Source organism: Rhamphochromis longiceps, linkage group LG20 (assembly GCF_057381845.1).
Source record: "Rhamphochromis longiceps isolate RC_006_pf linkage group LG20, R_longiceps_female_GT1.1, whole genome shotgun sequence".
NCBI classification, from domain to species: domain Eukaryota; kingdom Metazoa; phylum Chordata; class Actinopteri; order Cichliformes; family Cichlidae; genus Rhamphochromis; species Rhamphochromis longiceps.
Window position 1 is genome coordinate 14,039,976 of NC_140576.1, and position 25,385 is coordinate 14,065,360.

A 25,385-nucleotide genomic window follows, 5' to 3' on the forward strand; every position below is an offset into this window, starting at 1 on the left:
AGAAAAGCTTCTTACAGAAGACATTACAGGTCTGTGAGAGCCAGAGATTTTGCTTGTTTGAGGTGACCAAATACTTATTTTCCACCCTAATTTACGAATAAATTCTTTACAAATCCTACCATGTGAATTCATGGATTTGTTTTTCACATTCTGTCTCTCACAGTTGAAGTGTACCTCTGGTGCAAATTACTGACCTCTGTCATCATTTTGAGTGGGGGAACTTGCACAATCGGTGGCTGACTAAATACTTTTTTGCCCCACTGTATGTATACACACATATATGTATACACACATGTATATATATAGACATATATCCATATATGTATACACACATATACATATATCACTGACTTTCAGCTTGTTGTGTTTGTGGATAAATAACTGACTTTAATTATTAAACATTTGAACATAAATAAGTGACGTCATATTCAGTACTTTTCGTACTCTTCGGCCGCTCCATCTTATTAGGGAAATTCCATATACATAAATGTAAATTTCAAAACTCAACCCCATCATTTAATTTGTTTTTGATTGAAATTGAACATTACTTAAACTCTCTTAAATTAACTTCCAATAAAAAAGGTTTATCATTGATTGAAATTCATTCAGAAATGTTTAACGATTGAGCTATCACAACTTTCAAGTACAAAGTTGTTATGAAGTCTGTCACATTCCCCCCGCCCTTTTTTCTTCTTTTTATCCTTTATTTATTTATCCTTCTTATTTCATTGTACTGTATATTATTACTCTTATTTGCCTTGTATGTCTACTGTACAAACTGAACTGGAATGACTGACTGTTCGTTTTATAAGTTCAATAAAGTTTGGAGAAAAAAAACCCCTCTTCGGCCGCTCCCTTCTGCCGTATTTTGCGGCAAAATTATCCACACCCACCGCCGCGCTATGAATTGTGGGATATATGGGACCACGAAGCGTGCACCGGACCACGCTTGATATTTGGGGAAATCGACGGCGCATTTGGAGTATGCATTTGAAGTACACTTCGAATTGGGACAGCCGTCGTCGCGTGGCGGTGACGTAACCGCACTTGAAATGCGTACTTCAAGCGTGCAGACCCTGAATTGGGACACAGCCATGGAGTCCACAACATGAGAACAAATGAAGACAAAACAATAAATACATGCACAGGACAACGAGAAGCTATGAAGCTATGAAGGTGGGGAAAAAGATAGATGGCTACACTCAAGGAAGATGAGACAAGGTAAGCAAAACTAAAGCATAATACACACAAGACAAAGACTAAAAAATAAAACAGGAAGTGGCAAAACTCCAGACACAGTGATGGAGGCTTGACAAGACACAGGCGAGGCAGGATTTCTGTCTATTATTGTTTACCTTATGATATAAAACATGTTGAGGTGATTGTTATTGTGAGTTGGTGCTATACAGGAAGTGCAGAATTATTAGGCAAATGAGTATTTTGTCCACATCATCCTCTTCATGCATGTTGTCTTACTCCAAGCTATATAGGCTCGAAAGCCTACTACCAATTAAGCATATTAGGTGATGTGCATCTCTGTAATGAGAAGGGGTGTGGTCTAATGACATCAACACCCTATATCAGGTGTGCATAATTATTAGGCAACATCCTTTCCTTTGGCAAAATGGGTCAAAAGAAGGACTTGACAGGCTCAGGAAAGTCAAAAATAGTGAGATATCTTGCAGAGGGATGCAGCAGTCTCAAAATTGCAAAGCTTCTGAAGCGTGATCATCGAACAATCAAACGTTTCATTCAAAATAGTCAACAGGGTCGCAAGAAGCGTGTGGAAAAACCAAGGCGCAAAATAACTGCCCATGAACTGAGAAAAGTCAAGTGTGCAGCTGCCAAGATGCCACTTGCCACCAGTTTGGCCATATTTCAGAGCTGCAACATCACTGGAGTGCCCAAAAGCACAAGGTGTGCAATACTCAGAGACATGGCCAAGGTAAGAAAGGCTGAAAGACGACCACCACTGAACAAGACACACAAGCTGAAACGTCAAGACGGGGCCAAGAAATATCTCAAGACTGGTTTTTCTAAGATTTTATGGACTGATGAAATGAGAGTGAGTCTTGATGGGCCAGATGGATGGGCCCGTGGCTGGATTGGTAAAGGGCAGAGAGCTCCAGTCCGACTCAGACGCCAGCAAGGTGGAGGTGGAGTACTGGTTTGGGCTGGTATCATCAAAGATGAGCTTGTGGGGCCTTTTCGGGTTGAGGATGGAGTCAAGCTCAACTCCCAGTCCTACTGCCAGTTTCTGGAAGACACCTTCTTCAAGCAGTGGTACAGGAAGAAGTCTGCATCCTTCAAGAAAAACATGATTTTCATGCAGGACAATGCTCCATCACACGCGTCCAAGTACTCCACAGCGTGGCTGGCAAGAAAGGGTATAAAAGAAGAAAAACTAATGACATGGCCTCCTTGTTCACCTGATCTGAACCCCATTGAGAACCTGTGGTCCATCATCAAATGTGAGATTTACAAGGAGGGAAAACAGTACACCTCTCTGAACAGTGTCTGGGAGGCTGTGGTTGCTGCTGCACGCAATGTTGATGGTGAACAGATCAAAACACTGACAGAATCCATGGATGGCAGGCTTTTGAGTGTCCTTGCAAAGAAAGGTGGCTATATTGGTCGCTGATTTGTTTTTGTTTTGTTTTTGAATGTCAGAAATGTATATTTGTGAATGTGGAGATGTTATATTGGTTTCACTGGTAAAAATAAATAATTGAAATGGGTATATATTTGTTTTTTGTTAAGTTGCCTAATAATTATGCACAGTAATAGTCACCTGCACACACAGATATCCCCCTAAAATAGCTAAAACTAAAAATAAACTAAAAACTACTTCCAAAAACATTCAGCTTTGATATTAATGAGTTTTTTGGGTTCATTGAGAACATGGTTGTTGTTCAATAATAAAATTATTCCTCAAAAATACAACTTGCCTAATAATTCTGCACTCCCTGTATAAAAAAACTTAAATAGACTAATGTGACTGCAAACTCCTACAACACAAAAATTAACAGTGCAATATTGTTCAGTGACATGTGGGTTGTATGTGTGCATGTGTTTGTGCACGTGTGTATACTGACCCTGCAGTTACTGAGCTCCTCTGCAGTTAAAATAATGACTCCACACTTCTTCCCAGGAATCCCGCTGAGAGCGTAAATAGATGGAGCGAGAAACAGAAGGAAAAATTGCAAAAGAGGGTAATTGTAGCCTGCCATAAATAATACAAGTGCCAAGCAGATGTCATTCATAGCTTTAAACTGCTGTTAAAGAAACGCTCACACAGTGACTTACTTTCCGATGGGCAAGCCATTTCTAAAAATAAGAGGCAATTACAACGAAAAAAAACTTTTTAACAACTGTAGCGTATTGGAAACAAAATTTTTTGCAATATACGTGTGAACAAATCCATCCACTTGATCTGTCCCTTTTCTTTTCTACAACGTGTTCAAGGTTAAAGATGGCAATGATTCTTTTATCCCGTTCCTTTGTCTCCTTCCTCCTTTTAATCTTAAATTAAATGCGAAGCCTTGAGAATGACCTGTTTGCAGTATTTCTTATCCGACAAATGAACCGTTCCAAAAGAGGATATAACAGGAAAAAAGTGGATGTCTTTAGAAGAAGAAAAAGAGAACGGAGGAACAGACTGGGAAAACGAGCAGAAAAATGAGGGGTAACTTTGTGATCACAAAGGGGGCCAAGCCTGACTGCTGTTTCATTATAATTTTTAAAAGAGTTGAAAATGAGGAGAGAGAAAATTGGCTGGGGTCCGCATGAAGTTGGGAAGTCTAAGTTGAAAGAAAAATGAGAGACCCATTTTTGTGTCAATTTGTGCAGGGTAAATTCAACTCTAATATGCTCATCCTATAACCACCATGTAGCCTGCAGTGACACACACACATTTTAATACATTTGATATTCCTGATATGCCACATATTGGATGGGTTATCATTTGTACCCGGTCTCAGAAACTGACTGTCATCATTACCAGGGTGAAGCGGCACACAGCGGAAGCCTGCTCTGCGCTTGTTTCTGACATGCAGTCCTTTCATGTGCTGGCAGGAAGCTCTGACATCCGAGATCTGAGCAACATGCATCTAAGAGCGGGGCTGTTGATTGTGACTCATAATTAAATTCACAGCATACAACTCAAAGCTACCTTTGGTAACTCTGTATCAGTTTAGCTTAACATTTCTTTGTGACCAGACAAAAGACATTGTGAAAGAATCGGCTGGTTTAATTTACCGATCTCACCCTGTTCTCATTCATACATCATGTTAACACAGCTTTGTCAAAGGTGCTGTCTTATTTATACGCACTGGATTATGACAACGGTGAGATGGTCTGTCATTCCCAGGCTTTTGATAAGAGGAAGCTTTTTCAAAACACAAACATCCCAACTGATCCTTAACTAAAGTCCCCTGGCTCACAAATCTTTAAATAAGTGCCACCTGTTCAGGTACCCGGTGTGGATTTTGTCAGTCTATAAAATAGGACTGTTAAATCTGAGCTGATGATATAGACATAGCAGGTGTATAAAGGGACACGTTTGTAAAACAGGGAGATGCAAAAATGACATTATATTACACCCTGAGATGAAATGCCAGTAACTATCAAAACAACCAAATTCATTTAATTTGTATTTGGAGCAAGGTAAAATTGAACTGTCAAGAATGACGCAGTAAGCCTGGAAACAGCTGTCCCGCTACAATGTTCTGTTTTAATGACGTATTATTGGTATGCACTGGTAGGTCTAATTCCTCCTCGGTGACCTTTAACTCTAACAATAATGCTAGGCAATCAGAATTTGTTATTTTATCTTTATTAAATTATTTTCTCTATTAGGTCTTGGAAATCAGGCAACAAAGAAAATAATCATTCTAATTAGCAAATATAAAAAATACACTGCTCAAAAATATCAACAGAACACTATGAAAAAAGGTCAGATCTCAATGGGGAAAAAAATCATGCTGGAAATCTATACTGATATAGACCCGGTAATGTGTGAGCCACAAATGATGCAACCAGCTAGTCCATTTTGCCAAAATGTCATTGCAACTCAAAATAGCACTTAGCCCCCACATGCTTCTATGCGTGCCTGGCAATATTGGGGCATGCTGCTAATGAGGCGATAGATGGTGTCCTTGGGATAGATCTGGACCAGGGCATCACTGAGCTCGTGTAGTGTAGTAAAAACTGTCATGAACGATAAGGAGGGAAAAATGTGTGAGACCTCCAGCTGTAACAGCGTTCCTGTTTTGGGGCCCCAAAAGTTTGATTCTGTTCATCTGGATGTAACGTTTTCAGTCGGAGAAATGTTTCCCTCCCAGCCCATTGTTCCTACAGTGGTGCTGGTTTCATTCATTATGCAATTACACTGTTTATAAGATTGGGGAAACCTGCAGTCAGCTGAGACTGATGAAGTCACTTGGATGTGTGACGAAACGTTTCTCCCACTGAAAACGTTACATCCAGATGAACAGAATCAACCTTTTGGGATTTACTTAACTGGATGCTTGAGCATGTGTAGCCCAGCTAGAAAAAAAGAGCAGTGGAAAGTAGTTTTTTTTTCATGTATAATGTAAAGAATTTAGTCATTTCTTTTTTTCTTTTATGTTTAAAGGAAGATGTGGACCAATAAGATTATCTGTTGTCATTTAACTTGGCCAATCAGCAATGAGCTCCCAGTGACCCTTGCTGTTGACCTTGATCACATGATTTCCTGTGTTGCCATTTCGTTCCTGTTCATATAATGCCATGTGCCAGAGAAACTAATGTTCCCGAAGTCGAATCGCTAGGAGTTAAAAGCAAGTCTGCTGCAGTTGTTTTTGGTTGTTCAGAGTTTCACCCTGTCAACGGTCAGGTTTTTTTGTTATCTGGTAAAAGGATGACTCGACAGACGGACCCAGTCTGAAGCAAGCCCCATCGAGGAGCAGTGATTCCACAGTTCCAGTTAACTGGATGGCGAGCCAACCCGAAATTGAAAAGGATTTGCCAAGGTTTTATTGAAGCCAAAGTTTCGTTCCCATTGAAGCTTCAGATACCTGCAGGACTACGAACTTTCTTCCTTCATCGGAGTGTGGTAGGACAAACATTAAACAAACTGAACGGGCCCCAACGATCCATCAGTTATCAGACATTATCCACTCATATAATTGACTCAGAGAAAGCTGTATGCGCGCACTTTTATTTAGTTTGTTATTTTGGGGGAAATATTTTGTATTTTATTTTATTGTTTTTTCATTACATTGTTGCAGCTGCTGTGTGTCAAATATAACAAATTTGTGAACAGTATATTGTGGTGTGGTCTCTTCTTATTGGTGTTTATACCTTGGGCTCCTGCCGATCCTAGATCTTCTGATACTGGCTAGTGGGAGTTCGGTCATTCTTGATAATAATTCACAAGTTGGGTTACATAAGTGGCGAGCCAGCCAGGAGCCTAAGAATTTTTAAACATCAGTAATGAGAAATTGTGTCTGACATGGATTTTGTCCAGCGCTCAGGTGTAAAAATTCCCAATGCAGTTATTGTGAGTGGGATCACGAAATCAGAGAAAGATGAAGAAGTTTTAGAGTTTTTGAAAAAGTATGGTGGTGTTAAAACCCTTTTGCCAGTGGATGATGCTACCTCAGAGTTTCATCAAAACCTGATTGTTGAGTACTCAAGTGGCTCAGCTGTAGAAGCTTTAGAGCCTCTTATGCCATACAAGTATGTTGCAGAGGGTGAACCAAATGTCTCTTACTGTGTGAGGGCCTTGGCAAGCGTTTACACTGCTAAGGTGGGTGAAGGTGTCACGAAGTCATACTTGGCTGAATTAAAGGGCTTGGCTAAGCTCAGTGGCAAAACCTATGAGGAAGTATTGAAAGAGATGATATCACAAATCTGTGAGACAACTGAGAATACAGATGAGGCACCTTCTGTCTTACATGATAGCATTGTTGATGAGACACCAATACCACAGCCCCAGTTGCTTTCAGGTCCCTCAAGGGTAAGCAGTGACCAAGGTGTCTCAACTCCAGTTCCACCCTTGCGTGTACAGAAGCCTTCAATAGTGATTAGTGATGTAAATCCCCCTGAAGTTCAGAAGGTCGTTGTTGAGCATATTTTAAGGAAGGATGACATTGGATCACAGATCCATTCTTCAATGCGCATCCGTTCCTTCTCAGGGAAAACTCCCAGGCCTAACAATGAGACAGACTATGAGACTTGGCGCTCACACATTGAGCTGCTTTTAAGTGACCCCAGTATGACCCATCTGCAGGTGTCCAGGAAGATTTTAGAGAATTTGCTTCCACCTGCAGTTGATGTGGTGAAGTGCTTGAGTCCCAGCGCACCCCCAGTAGCCTATCTGCAGTTGCTCGATTCAGCCTTCGGCGCTGTAGAGGATGGTGAGGAGCTTTTTGCTCAGTTCATGAATACCCTTCAGGACCCAGGCGAGAAACCATCAGCTTTCCTCCATCGTTTACAGCTAGCACTAAATTTAGCAGTAAAAAGGGGGGGTATTCCACCTGATGATGTAGACAAACATCTCCTCAAGCAGTTTTGTAGGGGGTGTTGGGATAGTGGATTGCTCTCCAGTCTGCAACTTGAACACAAGAAAAACTGTCCACCGTCATTTTCAGAGCTCTTGCTAATGTTGCGTACCGAAGAAGATAGACAAGCTGCAAAGGTTGATAGGATGAAAAAGCACATTGGTTCATCAAAACGAGTATCTGTCCATGCTCAGAGTTCCTGTGTTTGTGCAGGCGTAAGAGAAAGCCCACAGTGTGGTCCGAAAGCTATTGAGGAACTTCAAAAGCAGATAGCTAGCTTGCAGAGTCAGCTAGCCTCATTTGCATCACAGGAAAAGCTAAGTGAGCGTGCCAACAAGAAACCGGTTAAAAAGACAACCTGTAAATCGAAATTGGACAACACACATCAAGAAGTGCATCGATTAGCCGGAGTAAAACAGACAGGCAGGCCCAGGCCTTGGTATTGTTTTCACTGTGGGGAAGATGGGCATATTGCCACTTCTTGTACAAACCCTGCAAATTCTGCACTAGTTATTGAAAAGAAGAAGCAGTTGGAGAGGAGGCAGCACGCGTGGGAAAGTCAAAGTTGTCCCAGCGACTCCAGTTCACCTTTAAACTAGATCCAGTCTCTGTTGTGGGACAGACAGAGGCTGAAGAACATGCGCAGCGTCCCACAGACGTAAAGATTGTCAGCAAAGCAGGCAAGTGTGTGGATCTAGAGCACTCCAGTAGTGAAAAGCAATCCTTCAGGCTTCCAAAGGGTCTGATTGGTACCAGGAGCACTGCTGAAGTGATAATTGAAGGTAAAACATTTAGTTGTCTGCTAGATACCGGCTCGCAAGTGACTACTATCCCCCAATCCTTTTATGAACAACACATGTCAGTGCAGGACATCAAGCCTCTCTATGACCTCTTGGAGGTTGAAGGGGCGAATGGACAGGCTGTACCTTATTTGGGCTACATTGAAACTACTGTCACTTTTCCAAAAGAATTTCTTGGTATGTCTATTGAGGTGCCCACATTAGCTCTCATAGTTCCTGACGTTCGAGCTACCTCAGGGTCCTACTTACTCATAGGGACAAATACACTTGATGTGTTGTATGACATTTATTGCAAAGCTAATCCAGGAGATCCCAAGACATTTCCTCACGGCTACAAAGCGGTCATTAAGGTGCTTGAACTCAGACACAATCAGTCTAACGTCAGTCACCATGGTGTTGTAAAACTGAAGGGCAGAATCTCTCAGGTTGTCCCAGCAGGGGCCACAGTGGTTTTGGAGGGTGTCTCTACTGCCAGCGGTCTTCAGCATGAACAATCAGTTGTTGTTGAGCAGCCTTCCAGTTCCTCTCTACCTGGTGGTCTGCTAGTGAACACTTGTCTGGTTGACCTGTCCAAACAACGACCCTTTAGGCTTCCAGTTGTGATTACCAACCAATCTGAACATGACATTGTCATTCCTGCTAAATGTCAAATTGCTGACATTAGCGCTTACCAATGTATTTTGTCAAAGGAGCAGAGTGTGGTTAACTTGCAAAAGGCAGATCTCACTCAAGAGGCCAATTGTAACTTCAACTTTGGAGAGTCCCCAATCCCTCCCGAGTGGAAGGGTCGTATCACACGACTCCTTAACAACATGCCAGATGTATTTGCGCAACATGACTTGGACTTTGGAAGAACCGACAAGGTGACTCACCACATCAAGCTCTCAGATGAGGCTCCTTTCAAACACCGTGCTCGTCCGCTACACCCTCAAGACATTGAGGCTGTCCGTAGGCACATTCAAGAGCTTCTTGATACAGGTGTAATCAGAGAGTCCGAGTCTCCCTTCTCTTCGCCCATTGTGGTAGTCCGTAAAAAGAATGGCCAGGTCCGGTTGTGCATAGACTACAGAAAACTCAACCTTCAGACAATAAAGGATGCTTACACGCTTCCTAAGCTTGAAGACACCTTCGCGGCTCTCTCTGGTTCCCAGTGGTTTTCTGTGCTTGACCTAAAGTCTGGATATTATCAAATCGAGGTAGATGAAGTGGATAAACCCAAGACGGCCTTTGTCTGCCCTTTGGGCTTCTGGGAATTTAACCGCATGCCGCAAGGCCTGACAAATGCGCCAAGCACATTCCAAAGATTAATGGAGAAGTGCATGGGGGATATGCATTTGAAAGAGGTGCTAGTTTTCCTCGACGACTTGATAGTGTTCTCAAAGACCCTGGAAGAACATGAAACAAGGTTGTTGGAGGTGCTCACTCGGTTGAGAGAGTTTGGATTAAAGTTATCACCTGAAAAGTGTGTGTTTTTCCAGACCTCAGTGCGGTACCTGGGACACATAGTGTCCAGAAATGGAGTTGAGACAGATCCAGAGAAAATCTCTGCCCTTCGTACTTGGCCAGTTCCTCAGACCCTCAGGGAATTGCGATCTTTTCTTGGGTTCGCTGGCTATTATCGAAGGTTCGTAAAAGACTATTCCAGCATTGTGAAGCCCCTCAATGATCTGACTCAGGGCTATCCTCAATCAACCAAAAGGGGTAGATCAAGAGACAGCCAAGAGCATTATCACCATCCCAAAGAGCCGTTTGGGAACCGTTGGACATCAGCTTGCCAGCAGGCATTTGAGTCAGTTATTGAAAAGCTGACAACTGCCCCTGTCCTAGGGTTCGCTGACCCTCAAAAGCCTTATGTGCTCCACACTGATGCTAGCACTACAGGCCTTGGTGCTGTCTTGTACCAGGAGCAGGAAGGGCAGTTACGTGTCATAGCCTATGCAAGCAGAGGGCTGTCGCATAGCGAGTCTCGATACCCAGCGCACAAATTAGAGTTTTTGGCGCTTAAGTGGTCAGTAACAGAAAAGTTTAGTGACTACCTATATGGGAATCACTTTACTGTTGTCACTGATAGCAATCCCTTGACGTACATATTGACGACTGCAAAACTTGATGCAACGAGCTACAGATGGCTCGCAGCTTTGTCTACGTTCACATTCAAGCTGCTGTATTGTCCTGGGAAGCAAAACTGGGATGCGGATGGGTTATCCCGTAGACCCCACGGAGCTCTTGTGGATGATCTGAAATCCCAGAAAGAGAGGGAGCGCATTTTCCAGTTCACTCAGGGTCATCTCGCTGATCTTGAAAATCTCGAGGAAGCCAACCAAGCGGTTGTGAAAGCCATTTGTGAAAGACAGTCAGTGTATAGCGCCAGCTCTGTTAATCCGAGTTTGGATGGCTGTGTTACTCTTGTTGAAACTCTTGCTATGTCCTCTGATGCTGTGCCTGACTGCTATGGACAAGAAGATGAGTTTGGAGGATTGCCTGTTATTCCTCAACTGACTGAGGCTGAGTTGATGGATAAACAGAGAGCTGACCAATGTCTAAGGCATGTCATATCCCAACTTGAGCATGGGGTAAGCCCACCGCCTACTTTAAGGGGTGAACTTCCAGATCTTCCACTCCTACTTCGAGAGGTTGGTCGGTTTCAGCTTATAAATGGCATCTTATACCGGAGACGCCAGCTCGGGTCTCGGGTATCTCACCAGCTAGTACTGCCCCCAGAGCTCAGAGAGACTGTTTTGAGCAGTCTGCATGACCATATAGGTCATATGGGCATTGAGCGCACATTAGATCTCGTTAGGGCCAGATTCTATTGGCCCAGAATGGCCTTGGATGTAGAGAGGAAAATAAAGACCTGTGGTAGATGTGTGCGCAGAAAGGCGTTGCCTGACAGAGCTGCACCGTTAGTCAACATCAGTACCACAAGGCCACTGGAACTGGTTTGTATGGACTTCCTCTCTCTCAAACCAGACAAAAGTGGAGCTAAAGACATCCTTGTGATCACTGATCACTTTACTAAGTATGCAATTGCTATACCAACATGCAATCAAAAGGCTCGCACAGTAGCTAAGTGCCTATGGGACAATTTTATTGTGCATTACGGGTTCCCAGAAAAGTTGCACAGTGATCAGGGACCTGATTTTGAGTCTCGCACAATAAAAGAGCTCTGTCAGATGGCTGGCATACAGAAGGTTAGAACTACTCCCTACCATCCCAGAGGAAATCCAGTGGAGCGGTTCAATCGCACATTGCTGGACATGCTAGGCACTCTTCAAAACAAAGACAAGTCTCACTGGCGTGATTTTGTGAAGCCCCTTGTTCATGCTTATAATTGCACCAGGAATGAGGTGACTGGATTTGCACCGTACGAGCTTATGTTCGGTCGCCAGCCTCGCCTGCCGGTGGATTTGGCTTTTGGGCTGCCGGTGAAAGAGGAGCAACAGATTTCACACTCACAGTACGTGCAAAATCTGAAATCCCACTTACAAGAGAGTTACAAGGTAGCTACTGGAAATGCTGCCAAGATAGCAGAAAAGAATAAATCCAGATTTGACAGGCGTGTGACTATTTCAGATCTGGAGGTAGGGGACAGAGTATTAGTCAGAAATGTCCGCATTCGTGGAAAAAACAAGATTGCAAACAAGTGGGAGGCAGCCATCTACATAGTCGTAAGCAGAGCAGGATCCCTTCCAGTGTATACTGTGAGACCTGAGAAGAAAGATGGTCCACTGCGGACATTGCATAGGGACCTATTACTCCCTTGTGGCTATCTCCCCAACGAGAGTAGTGACAAGCCTGTAGGGCAGACACAAAGACGCAGGCCAGCAACACGTCTCAGTCCAGTTGCAGACTCCGATCAATTCTCAGAGGCTGAGGATGAGATTTTCCCCAATTACTGGTTCAGAGACGCCCCCAGTTCTGAGATACCTACGGTCACCATTCATCAAGAAACGCACCCTTATTTATCAGTGTCTTCTGGGGAAGATGCACAACTTCCAGAATTTTGTCCTTCAGTTAAAGGTTCTACTGCTCGATATCCAAGCTGCAATCCACAGACTGACCAGTTATGTAACTTACCTGTTGACAGTCCAGATTCAGCAACTCTTCCAGTGTCTGAGAGTCACTGTCATGACACAGAAATCGTGAGCGATGACCAAAATCCACCAGCAGAGATGGAGACCGAAAGGATTGCACCTGGAAGTGATTGTCATGACTTGAATCCCGGGTTATCTTCTCTTGCTCCAAACCTGTCTACGGATGTTGAGGCGGCAGGTCGAACTGAAATGGGATTGTCAAATGAGTCACCAACAGATGAATCTCCTGAAGAGCTCTCAGTAGACCAGACACTGATTGGAAGCCAAGACCAACCTGGTTCTGCTAGACGATCAAATAGGGAGCGAGAACCGCCTAAACGCCTTCAGTATGTGAAACTTGGGCATCCACTTATAGCGGTGGTGCAATCTCTGTTCCAGGGTTTAACCACGGCTTTTACAGACATTTTGGATGAGGGTTATCACCCATTAGATTGCCCTGTCCAGACCTATCAGACAGTAATTACCCAACCATTGCCATGCAACGGGGCGTGCATGAGTTCAGTGGGGGAGGTTGTAGCCCAGCTAGAAAAAAAGAGCAGTGGAAAGTAGTTTTTTTTTCATGTATAATGTAAAGAATTTAGTCATTTCTTTTTTCTTTTATGTTTAAAGGAAGATGTGGACCAATAAGATTATCTGTTGTCATTTAACTTGGCCAATCAGCAATGAGCTCCCAGTGACCCTTGCTGTTGACCTTGATCACATGATTTCCTGTGTTGCCATTTCGTTCCTATTCATATAATGCCATGTGCCAGAGAAACTAATGTTCCCGAAGTCGAATCGCTAGGAGTTAAAAGCAAGTCTGCTGCAGTTGTTTTTGGTTGTTCAGAGTTTCACCCTGTCAACGGTCAGGTTTTTTTGTTATCTGGTAAAAGGATGACTCGACAGACGGACCCAGTCTGAAGCAAGCCCCATCGAGGAGCAGTGATTCCACAGTTCCAGTTAACTGGATGGCGAGCCAACCCGAAATTGAAAAGGATTTGCCAAGGTTTTATTGAAGCCAAAGTTTCGTTCCCATTGAAGCTTCAGATACCTGCAGGACTACGAACTTTCTTCCTTCATCGGAGTGTGGTAGGACAAACATTAAACAAACTGAACGGGCCCCAACGATCCATCAGTTATCAGACATTATCCACTCATATAATTGACTCAGAGAAAGCTGTATGCGCGCACTTTTATTTAGTTTGTTATTTTGGGGGAAATATTTTGTATTTTATTTTATTGTTTTTTCATTACATTGTTGCAGCTGCTGTGTGTCAAATATAACAAATTTGTGAACAGTATATTGTGGTGTGGTCTCTTCTTATTGGTGTTTATACCTTGGGCTCCTGCCGATCCTAGATCTTCTGATACTGGCTAGTGGGAGTTCGGTCATTCTTAATAATAATTCACAAGTTGGGTTACACATGCATCAAGAAATACTGTTTTGGGGGTTTGTCTCATTGTTGTCCCTCCAGTGCAGCAGTTGTTAATTTCATTAACACTAAAGCAGCTGAAACTGATTAACAACCCCCTCTGCTACTTAACTGAGCAGATCAATATCAAGTTTAACTGACTCGATGCTATACTCTGATTAAGTGTTCCCTCATTGTTTGTCTCTTTAACTTTTCACCAAAATGTATGCTTAGGGTTAGAATCTAAAGGGACATCATTACAATCACTTTTAAAATGTTGTTCTGGGTAGACTTTGGTGCACAGTCAGTACCGACAGTAGCAGTCAAACTATGGCGGTCTGATTATAGAGACCCAGAGAGCACCAAAATGACATTTCTCCACACCACCACAGGGAGACTGGCCTGGACAAAGAAGGTTTTATGGATTCATTCTGTTTAGCCCAAAGTCTGACCATCTGCACGCTCAGCAGAAACAAAGACTCATCAGACCAGGCTACATTCTTTTCCAGTGTGCACCTTCATGATAATGGAAAACCTACTGCACTACTGCATCAGAGCTCTATTTATTTTGGCCCAGAGCAGGAAAACTCAGCCAACTTTGGATATGTTACAGATGACGTTTGTGCAAAGCCTTATGTAGCCTTAGTGTGAAGGTAGCTGCAACTTAGCAGAAGGTTTTCCAAAGATTCAGAAAAACTCTGTGCAGCACCGTAAATGCTGCTGTCAGAATCACTGATATTTGATCTGAGCATTAAGTGAAAGCTCTAGATTTCACTTTGATTGGTTGATTGAATAACTGAACACATTAACAGGTGCACAGATGCTCTGTGAGTGTATATATGTAGTTGTAGGTAATAGGTACATTTGAGCAAATTACATATTTTTGGAGAAAGAATATCTGTGCAACAAAGCACAGAAGAACGGCCTGGTTTTGTTTATACTTTGTACCAAAGAGACAAAAAACACTGTAATTTGAGGACTGGGATGTAACGTCTACATATCTGTAGCCATGCAAGTTCCAGTTCTACAAACCATCTTTTCCCACAAGTCTACAATGATTTTTCTGGTTGCATATATTTCATATATTTCATTTACTTTTCAGCCTTTCAAGTGCTTTCAGTACTTTATGTTGTAAGTTTGTAGTTTCTGTGACTGAACTTTCTCACTTTCCATCAGCCCTGGTTTCATTCAGTGGTCGAGTGTAGCTTGAAGCAGAAAAGAAAAAACAATGAACTAGAAAAATTTGAGAAAAAGTATATTGAGAGACATCCATTGTTTCCACAGCTGTCGGCTTCGCTGACAGCGAATTTAAATTGGGTGGCACAGTCACAAGGTGTTTGCATTGATATCGAGACACCCTTTTCAAATCCTTTTCCTTTCCACACACACACACAATTCACACTTTTGTGAGACATACAAATGTTATTCATGTGTGTAGAAAACATTACATAATAATATAAATGGTGCTAAAGACGCAGCTATAACCTTGATTTGTGATTCATTTCAGCTCAATTTGAATCATGGTTTTGTTGTGAAAGTAAGAATGAATGTGCTCAGTCTCTGCAATATTCATCAAAAGTCATTATCCCATTTTTAGATGCCTTTCATTTATTTATGTATCAATTTATTTATTTATTTTTGGCGGGACTGTGATTTTAATGCATTTTCATCTGCTGCCATGTGCCAAACTGGAGCCCAAATCCAACTTGTTGGAAACCGAGGGCCTGAATCCAAAGCCATGAGCTGCTGTCCACTGACCCTGTGTCAGGCTCAGGAGGGACTCGGAGGCAGACCGTCACCAAGGTTCACAATTTAATTACACGTAGACACCAGGTGCGGGTATATACAAGTGAGGGGGCACAGGAAGAGGGTCTCCGGGGAACACAGGCACGGGAAGGGAACGGCTATATACACAATCCACTGAAGCTCAGGTAGCTCGGGCTCCGGTCTTTAGGTCACCGAACGGCGGTCCTCAGGCTGGCGAGAAATGAGTGTTACACAATAATCCAGCGAGGAAGCACTCCCAGCAGCTGCCTTAAGAAGTGAGTGAGATGATTGTTTGCAGGTGTCCGAGCCAGGGGCTGGAGCCGTCAAGACTCCGCCCCGGTAGAGCGCAGTGCGCGGAAGGGGAGAGAGGGAGATGCAGCACAACAAAAACACTTGTAGCCATACAGAGTCAGCCGAGAAGGCACAGGGTCATGACACCCTGAATATTTCAGTTGTGTCCCAGTTCAGTGTGACGATAAAGCAGAATGTGGAATAACAGCCACATCGAGACACAGATGACACAGACTTATTGAAAGAAAACGCTCTGAGATGATAAGTGAGAAGAGAAAAATACGTGATCATATGACACAAGTTCATTTAAAGATTTATAGATGAAAGCTCTCGCCTTGGCTCGTAAACCCAGAGCCTGTTCTGACATAGTTTTCAAGTCGGTGGATTCTCTAGCTTGTTCTGCTTGCCAGCTGTAGTGAGCAGCTATACAATGAGAGAATTATTTATGAATTTATCTACGCAGTGTGTCGAACTGTACGCCCGCCAGCTAGCCCGCCAGATGCAAGAGCTGCCTGGACTCTAGAGTATCTGTCCAAGCCTTAATAGCTCTCTAACTCCAGAATAACAGTGCTGCTCTCCGTATCTGTCTGAGATTATACACGTATTCACCTGATTTGTTTCTCTTCATGAGATGCATTCAATACCACAGAGACTTGCAAGACGTCAGCATGGTGTGGAGTGCTGCGAGCTTGAGGTGCATGATTGCAAAATAACAACAACCCCCAGTTTATGTGTATTGATTTAGAATTTCTACAGTTTTCCACGGCACCCACTCAGAGTAAGTCAGCTGTGAGCTATTTCATAAGAAGTGCACAGCTCAAAGGCAACAAAACAGGCTAGGTTCCCATCTGCTGTTAATATAGAGATGTCAAGTATAGATCTTGACGAAGCGCCTTTAACCTCTGGATCATGTTTGCCCATTTAAGAGTACACAGAGTGGCATGCAAAGAGGAGTGGGTTTGGTTTTTGTTTTTTCATTATTCTTTGAAACAGAATTTCCTACAATAATTCAGGCCAGATAGAATTTTCAAACATGGACGCCTTAGTGTAGAAAACCTCCGTTCTACTTAAATATTACCAGATTGTGTTGATTTTACTGATTTGCTTGTTGCAGCATGTCTCCAACTTTTGAATCATACTATATACTGTATGTTCATTGATACAACATGTGATTTCAAAATCGTCTCGTAACACCTGCGACACAGGCAGCCATAATGGGCCTACAGCGGCTTGCAGAAGTATTCAGCCCCCTTGAACTTTTCCACATTTTGTCACATTACAGCCACAAACATGAATCAATTTTATTGGAATTCCACGTGAAAGGCCAACACAAAGTGGTGTACACGTGAGAAGTGGAACGAAAATCATACATGATTCCGAACATTTTTTACATATAAATAACTGAAAAGTGGGGTGTGTGAGCAAAGGGTCTTGGTCTGAGTGCAGTCAGTTGCCCATAGACATTGCCTGATGAGTGCTAATGACTAAATAGAGTGCACCTGTGTGTAATCTAATATCAGTACAAATACAGCTGCTCTGTGATGGCCTCAGAGGTTGTCTAAGAGAATATTGGGAGCAACAACAACATGAAGTCCAAAGAACACACCAGACAGGTCAGGGATAAAGTTATTGAGAAATTTAAAGCAGGCTTAGGCTACAAAAAGATTTCCCAAGCCTTGAACATCCCACGGAGCACTGTTCAAGCCATCATTCAGAAATGGAAGGAGTATGGCACAACTGTAAACCTACCAAGACAAGGCCGTCCACCTAAACTCACAGGCCGAACAAGGAGAGTGCTGATCAGAAATGCAGCCAAGAGGCCCATGGTGACTCTGGACGAGCTGCAGAGATCTACAGCTCAGGTGGGGGAATCTGTCCATAGGACAACTATTAGTCGTGCACTGCACAAAGTTGGCCTTTATGGAAGAGTGGCAAGAAGAAAGCCATTGTTAACAGCAAACCATAAAAAGTCCCGTTTGCAGTTTGCCACAAGCCATGTGGGGCACACAGCAAACATGTGGAAGAAGGTGCTCTGGTCAGATGAGACCAAAATGGAACTTTTTGGCCAAAATGCAAAACGCTGTGTGGCAGAAAACTAACACTGCACATCAGTCTGAACACACCATCCCCACTGTCAAATATGGTGGTGGCAGCATCATGCTCTGGGGGTGCTTCTCTTCAGCAGGAACAGGGAAGCTGGTCAGAGTTGATGGGAAGATGGATGGAGCCAAATACAGGGCAATCTTGGAAGAAAACCTCTTGGAGTCTGCAAAAGACTTGAGACTGGGGCGGAGGTTCACCTTCCAGCAGGACAACGACCCTAAACATAAAGCCAGGGCAACAATGGAATGGTTTAAAACAAAACATATCCATGTGTTAGAACGGCCCAGTCAGCTCTAAATCCAATCGAGAATCTGTGGCAAGATCTGAAAACTGCTGTTCACAAACGCTGTCCATCTAATCTGACTGAGCTGGAGCTGTTTTGCAAAGAAGAATGGGCAAGGATTTCAGTCTCTAGATGTGCAAAGCTGGTAGAGACAGACCCTAAAAGACTGGCAGCTGTAATTGCAGCAAAAGGTGGTTCTACAAAGTATTGACTCAGGGGGCTGAATAATTACGCACACCCTACTTTGCAGTTATTTATTTGTAAAAAATGTTTGGAATCATGTATGATTTTCATTCCACTTCTCACGTGTACACCACTTTGTATTGGCCTTTCACGTGGAATTCCAATAAAATTGATTCATGTTTGTGGCTGTAATGTGGAAAAGTTCAAGGGGGCCGAATACTTTTGCAAGCCACTGTACATCTCTGAAGTGTGCTTAAAGTGCATTGACTGAGTGTACGGATAGTTGGTGCCTTGCAATTTAACTTATCAGCTGAAGACTCACAAAAAATGTCCAGGACACATGGATGCTTGAATTTACTGATGGAATTTACATCACAGAGACTCTAGTACAGTCATGGTAATGGAAAGCATAAAACCCATTTAACACATACTTCAGTGTTTGCTTTGCCATAATATACTCTATAGCTGCATACAGAATCATACAGTCTGTGTACTTTTGCACCTTATTTCCATATCATTAATAATAAACAGCACCATACAAATTGGCATGGATTAAAGTCAGTCTATATCATGTGTAGTGGGCGTAACAGGACATTCTCTGTTACATAACAGAGAATCCAAATTTTAATTTGATTGGTCAGCTGTGTGTATTAGAGAGTAAGGTGATTTTGAAGAAGTCAGCCTGTTGTAGAGAGCTTAATCTAAAAAACAAATAATAATAATAACTTAATGAGGCTGAAAAACATCTTAAAATCTTATCAAAGTATATTGTTCTTATTGCTAGCGAGAGTGTGAAGGGGGGGCTGATAAGCTTCACAGAGATGAAGTTACATTGTGCTTACAACAGTTGCGTTTTCAAAAATAGACATTGGAAAGCAGAGGGTTTACATATAAGGACCGGCAAGACATTTCCAATGTACCCACATGTTGTGAGTTGTTAATAATGTGCTGTTTAAACTTATTCTATGAGTTTCATTTGTTACTGTTCGTTTTGCTCTGCTGCTCGGTAAAGTTACAGCAATAATGATACAGAGCAGGAGGGTTCCTGAGGACAGGTACAAACATCATTAACGGATTTACATTCAAAAAATAAAAGCAAATAGGTTTTATTCCTTTTTTTTTGCTCTAGTATGACTTTCAAACCTCAGCAAAGAATTACAAACATAAAAAACAAACGTTTAAATACAAGAGCCAAACGTTAAGTTTGTGTACCTCTGCCTCTTCCATGTAGGAAGCTGCATATTCCTACATGGAATTGTTTGTTGTTTCAACAAGTGGTGCTGCTAACAGATTAGACATGTTGTCCGTATCGCACACTGTCACATTATTTGCCAAGATGCTCAAAGCTGGCAAGCATAAAACTATCTCAGAACGAATTTATGCCTGCTCAAACACAGCCATGTACAAACATGTCTCTGGTTTACAAGATAAAATAGCAACTAATTCTTGCCAGTTGGAAGATAACACGGTTGTAAATCTGTGTTGATTCATCTGTCGGTGATGGTGCGGCAGATTTCTTTTTTTTCAATGAGAAGTCAGAGCTTATAAAAACAATTCTGCCACATGTCTAATCGCACAGCATGTGTCACAGGTGATAGGTGATATTTGGTTTGCTGAGCTTCAACTTCGACACCAAAAACGGATGTCGGCACTGTTTTTTTTTCCCGTCACATCTGGAGCGTAGGGAGAATTCATTTCATTTCAAGCCTAATAAAGTTAATATTGTCTAGAGAAGAAGAGCAGCAGCTGAAGTGTTTTGTCTTGTCACAGGAGAGGAGGCCAGATGAGGCCTGAACCGCCATGCCAGATGGCAGGTGACGGCGCTGTAGAATGAGAAGAACCACGGGGTGGTGGTGATGTGTGTGTTTGTTTATGTGTATGAGGAAGACAGAGAGAAATACAAAACAGAGATTAAAATGGGAAGTGTTGCTCAGATTGATATTTTAAGTAGACTCTTTTGCTGGGTACATGGCAAATGTTTAGCAAATAAAAACTGGACTAAAACTATAGCATCTTAACACTTATATTAACAGGTTAAAATATGTATATTCGACCTGTGACACACTTGAATTAAGACTAAATTTGGATTGGTCTGTTGATACCATTACACATTACATAATTGTGTCACAGGTATTTCCTACACGATATAACTGGTAACAAGGCTTATGAGTTTCGATAGAATTCCCATCATTTCTACATGTTTTAGGAGGCACTTAACACATTTTGTATGACTTTAGGGTCTGTTAAACTACAGTTACATATGTTAGCATCCTGACATTGATAATGCTAACATGCTAAGGTTAACCTGGCCTTTTGGCCTTCTAAGATTTTTTTTCAAATGATCATTTATTATACAGGGTGGGCCATTTATATGGATACACCGTAATAACATGGGAATGGTTGGTGATATTAAAGTCCTGTTTGTGGCACATTAGTATATGTGAGGGGGCAAACTCCTCAAGATGGGTGGTGACCATGGTGGCCAATCAGAAGTCGGACATTTTGGATCCAACTTTTGTTTTTTCAATAGGAAGATGGCCATGTGACACATCAAACTTATTAGTAATGTCACAAGAAAAACAATGGTGGGCTTGGTTTCAACGTAACTTTATTCTTTCATGAGTTATTTACAAGTTTCTCTTTGCTCACAGCCATTGACATGTCGAAGAGGTTAACACGTGAGGAGCGGATCGAAATTGTGTTGATATCTGGTGAACGCAGTAACCGGGTCATTGCAGCAGATTTCAATGCAAGACACCCTACGAGACCACCCATCTCCCATGCTACAGTTAGCAAACTGCTTGCTAAGTTTCGTGAAACTGGTTCAGTGTTGGATTTGCCAAAATGTGGACGCAAGAAAATTGTCACTAATGAAGAAACAAGAGCCCAGAGCGTAGCACTCTCCGCATGTCACTGGAGAGTGGCATTAGTCGAACATCCCTTCGATATTAGCTACTCACAAATGGCACCCTTACAAACTCCAGCTACTGCAGCATCTCAATGTCATGGTCTGCGGCCCGGCGTCCGAGGTGCTGATGGGATGCCCACGCCCACGGGCGTGGCTGTTAACTCCACACCTGCACCCCATCCCAGGCGATCATCAGGTGGACTATTTGATCCAGCCCAGCCTGCTGCTCCACACCAGTCCGTAGTCGTCTCACAGCGGTAACGTACACCTGCGGGAAAGCGATTGTGAAAACTCATCTGTCTGAACTAGCGCTAATTCTGTCCTGTGCACTCAGATAACAACTCGGCGTGTTTTTTGAGCCACCTGCCTGTCCACCTGCCCATCTGGAATCGCCTTCAGTACTCGCCACCTCGACTTTCCTGGAGCTCCCCTGCGGACCCTCACCCCTCCCTCCAGCTCCCACAGCCCCGCTGTCATCGTAAGACTCATACTCTTCCCCCACGTATGCTGCTATTTCCCCGTGCCCCAATAATTCTTTTCCTTTTTCTGTTGCATCCTCCCACAGTCTCGTTTTCGGCGTTCCTGCGCAACTCATCTCCCGGTCCCTTGGTATCTCTAGTTTCACGCGTGTTTTCCTTCTACCCTCCCGGGACACCTTCAGTTAAAATAAAGTTTATTTTCTCGTACTCCTGTGTGTGTTGACTCTGCTTCTGGGTCCAGCTTGTGCGCTGAACTTCGGTTCATGACACTCAATGAGGATGACCCAGATCGGCGCACAGAATTTGCAGAATGGGCAAAACAAAAATTGGAACAGGACCCTCAGTTCACGCAGAAGATTTTGTTCAGTGATGAGGCAAACTTTTATGTGAATGGTGAAGTTAACAAACAATATCACTGCTATTGGTCTGACACTAACCCCCATTGGATGGATCCCTCCAAGACTGTTGGAACAACAAAAGTGATGGTTTGGTGTGGTATATGGGGTACAACGATAGTGGGTCCATTCTTCATCAATGGAAACCTCAAGGCCACTGGATATTTGAAATTGCTACATGATGTTGCTACATGATGATGTGTTTCCCTCTTTATGCTCTGAAGCTGGCACGTTCCCTGAGTTTTTCAAGCAAGATGGTGCACCACCACATTATGGGTGCCAGGTCCGAGCATTCCTAGATGAACCAACACGTTCTCACTCCCAAAGCGTAACATTTTACGCTAGGTGACAAATCGTCAACATATTACGTTTTCGGCTACCAACCACGTTCCTAAATGACGACCTCGGAAAAAGAGGAAATATGAGAACCGTCTGGACTCCATCTACACATGTTCGTTCTTTTTCTTCAAATCGCTTAGAAACACACTATTTAACATCATTATAGTCCTGGTTAACATCAGGAATAAGGTTATGGTTAGGGCTAGGGATAAGGTTAGGTTTAGGGCTGGAATACAGGGCTGGCACGTCTATTACCGTGGGAGCGTCATTGCACTGGATTCCAGCCATAACCCGCCGCGTACCATAAGAACGCCAAAGGTCTCCTTTCGCGTTCCTCAGGAACGCCGTGGGACGTGACAAAACGTCGACATGTTACGCCTCGGGAGTGAGAACGGGCTGGATGAACAGTTTCCTGGAAAGTGGATTGGTCATCGTGGGCCAGTTGAATGGCCCCCAAGGTCTCCCGATCTGACCCCCTTAGACTTTTGTCTTTGGGGTCATCTGAAGGCAATTGTCTATGGTGTGCAGATACGAGATGTGCAGCACCTGAAACTACTGATACTGGATGCCTGTGCTGACATTTCTCCTGTGGTGTTGCTATCAGTGTGTGAAGAGTGGGAGAAGAGGGTTGCATTGACAATCCAACACAATGGGCAGCGCATTGAACACATGTTATAAGTGGTCAGAAACTTGTAAATAACTCATGAAAGAATAAAGTTACGTTGAAACCAAGCACACCATTGTTTTGTGTAATTACCAATAACTTTGATGTGTCACATGGCCCTCTTCCTATTGAAAAAACAAAAGTTGTATCCAAGATGGCCGACTTCTAAATGGCCACCATGGTCACCACCCATCTTGAGGAGTTTGCCCCCTCACATATACTAATGTGCCACAAACAGGACTTTAATATCACCAACCATTCCCATGTTATTACGGTGTATCCATATAAATGGCCCACCTTGTATATTTATACATTTATCAGTTTATCAGTTTGAAGTATTACATAAAAAGAATAGTAGCATAGTAAAACTGCTTTGAATTTACATTATTTAGAGCCCAGCCTACCAGGCCAGGTCAAGCTGTTTGGTATAGGTGGGAAGTCACATGGAGAAAAGTCAGTTTTATTAATCACCCAGTATCATGTATGCTGGTTTTAAAGGATATATGCATCTCAATGTTGCAAATTCTGTGAGTCACATTTCCTTCAACTGCATATTGTTAAAAAACTTTAAAAAGTCTATTTTACTTTGTAGCATTACAGAGTTCCTCCTATAAGGAGGGTCAAATCTGAGGTCAGATTAGACAATTGTATTTCAGACTTCCTATTCATATGTGCAGAACTCCAGGAGAATTAGATGACCTGATGAAAATGATCTGCTACCCCCATTTGGGTCAGTCTAGTTCAAAATCAGGGTACAAAATTTATTTTAGTGATTTCTGGTTTCAGTTAAGAGTTTCTGGTGTTAGAACTGACCAAGTAACCAACCAATAATTTTCACTTTCAATTACCCGAGGTAGTAAAGTTTAAGAAGCATTTTGCCTATAGACTGGTGACATCAGCATGCAACCAAATCTCTGATTAGTACATATTAATAATAATGGAATAGACACCTAGTCTGTGTTAATCAGCAAATCTGGGCCCTGTCCTTACTCTCAGTAATTTCCAACAATGTATCCCCACCTGTCTGTATTCCACTGTGGTGCAGCAGTATTAGGAAATCTGCAGATGTCTTCTCCACCAGCAGCATTTCAGTAACAATCACATAATACTGCCTGCAATCTGTCACTGTTTGCTACCACACTCAGAGCAGAAAATGTGTTATTTTGTCTGCCTGACAATGTATTTTTTGCCAAAACTTTGTGGCACTGCGTGTATATGTGTGTATGTGTTGGCTTTTGCCTGCGTGACATCAGCCACAGAGCAGAAGGCGTCCCACCAACTGCCCCCAATTACCCACCATGAACTCTGACACACTGCAGCGACAGACTGACCACTGTCTCGCAGAAAGAAAAAAAAAGGTGAAATTTCATGACACTGGCTGTTTTGCTGTCCTAAACACATCTGCTAAACCGTCCCTCTGGACAGCTTATTTAGTCCACTATCCACCTCATCAATCTACATCTGGGCAGGTGACAGCGTGTGGGATTGTTAATAGATCCACCTCATTTTTTCTGATTTTGTTCACAAATGGGTAATTTGTCTGCTTGCTTTCTTGCTCGTCAGCCAGGAAGGGTGATGATATGGTAAAAAAAAAATAACTTTTCTGCTTCGTATACGGATGAATTCATATGTTAGTTATTGCATGTGGGTGTGTGGGGTTATGCTGGTCTTGACTAACATCAGTTCCAGTTTTAAAATACCTCTAGTATGTGGTCATGCTGTATGGGTGTCCATATAACACATGCTGCTGAGCTCCCCATTTATTTGTTCAAAAGGGTGTATTTTGGATCATTGTTATACTTTTACCGCCTCGGCTAATAGCCCCCTCGGTTACCATGGCAACAAACAGGTAAGTGGAAAGGAGTGCTTAGTTCGCCACGCAGCGTGAAGCCCGTTTCTAAAACTGTTGACCTATAAAAATGTACACCCACCAACACAAGGAGGCTCCCACAATCATATATATGTCCTGGAGTTGTTCTGGATTTGCGTGAGCGTTTGATGACAGCGATTGGAGAAAAAGCAAAAATAAAAATCAATAACCTATGTACAATTTGATGCTTTTCATATACAGCAACTGTGCATTTGTCTTTGTCCAAGCTTAGTGTGTGTGTAGTTTCCCAGCCTGCTCCACAAGTGCAGCGAAT

General features: G+C 42.8%; 1 protein-coding gene across 2 annotated transcripts in view; it reads right to left on the minus strand.

Moving 5' to 3' along the window:
* The window catches only part of cpne9 (copine family member IX), a 119,176-nt gene that overhangs the window by 37,652 nt on the left and 56,139 nt on the right, over positions 1-25,385 (minus strand). For both annotated transcript variants that reach the window (XM_085394881.1, XM_085394882.1), the window contains exon 8: positions 3,096-3,159. In XM_085394881.1, coding sequence (XP_085251007.1) covers positions 3,096-3,159 — 64 coding nt within the window. The remainder of the gene's footprint in view (positions 1-3,095; positions 3,160-25,385) is intronic.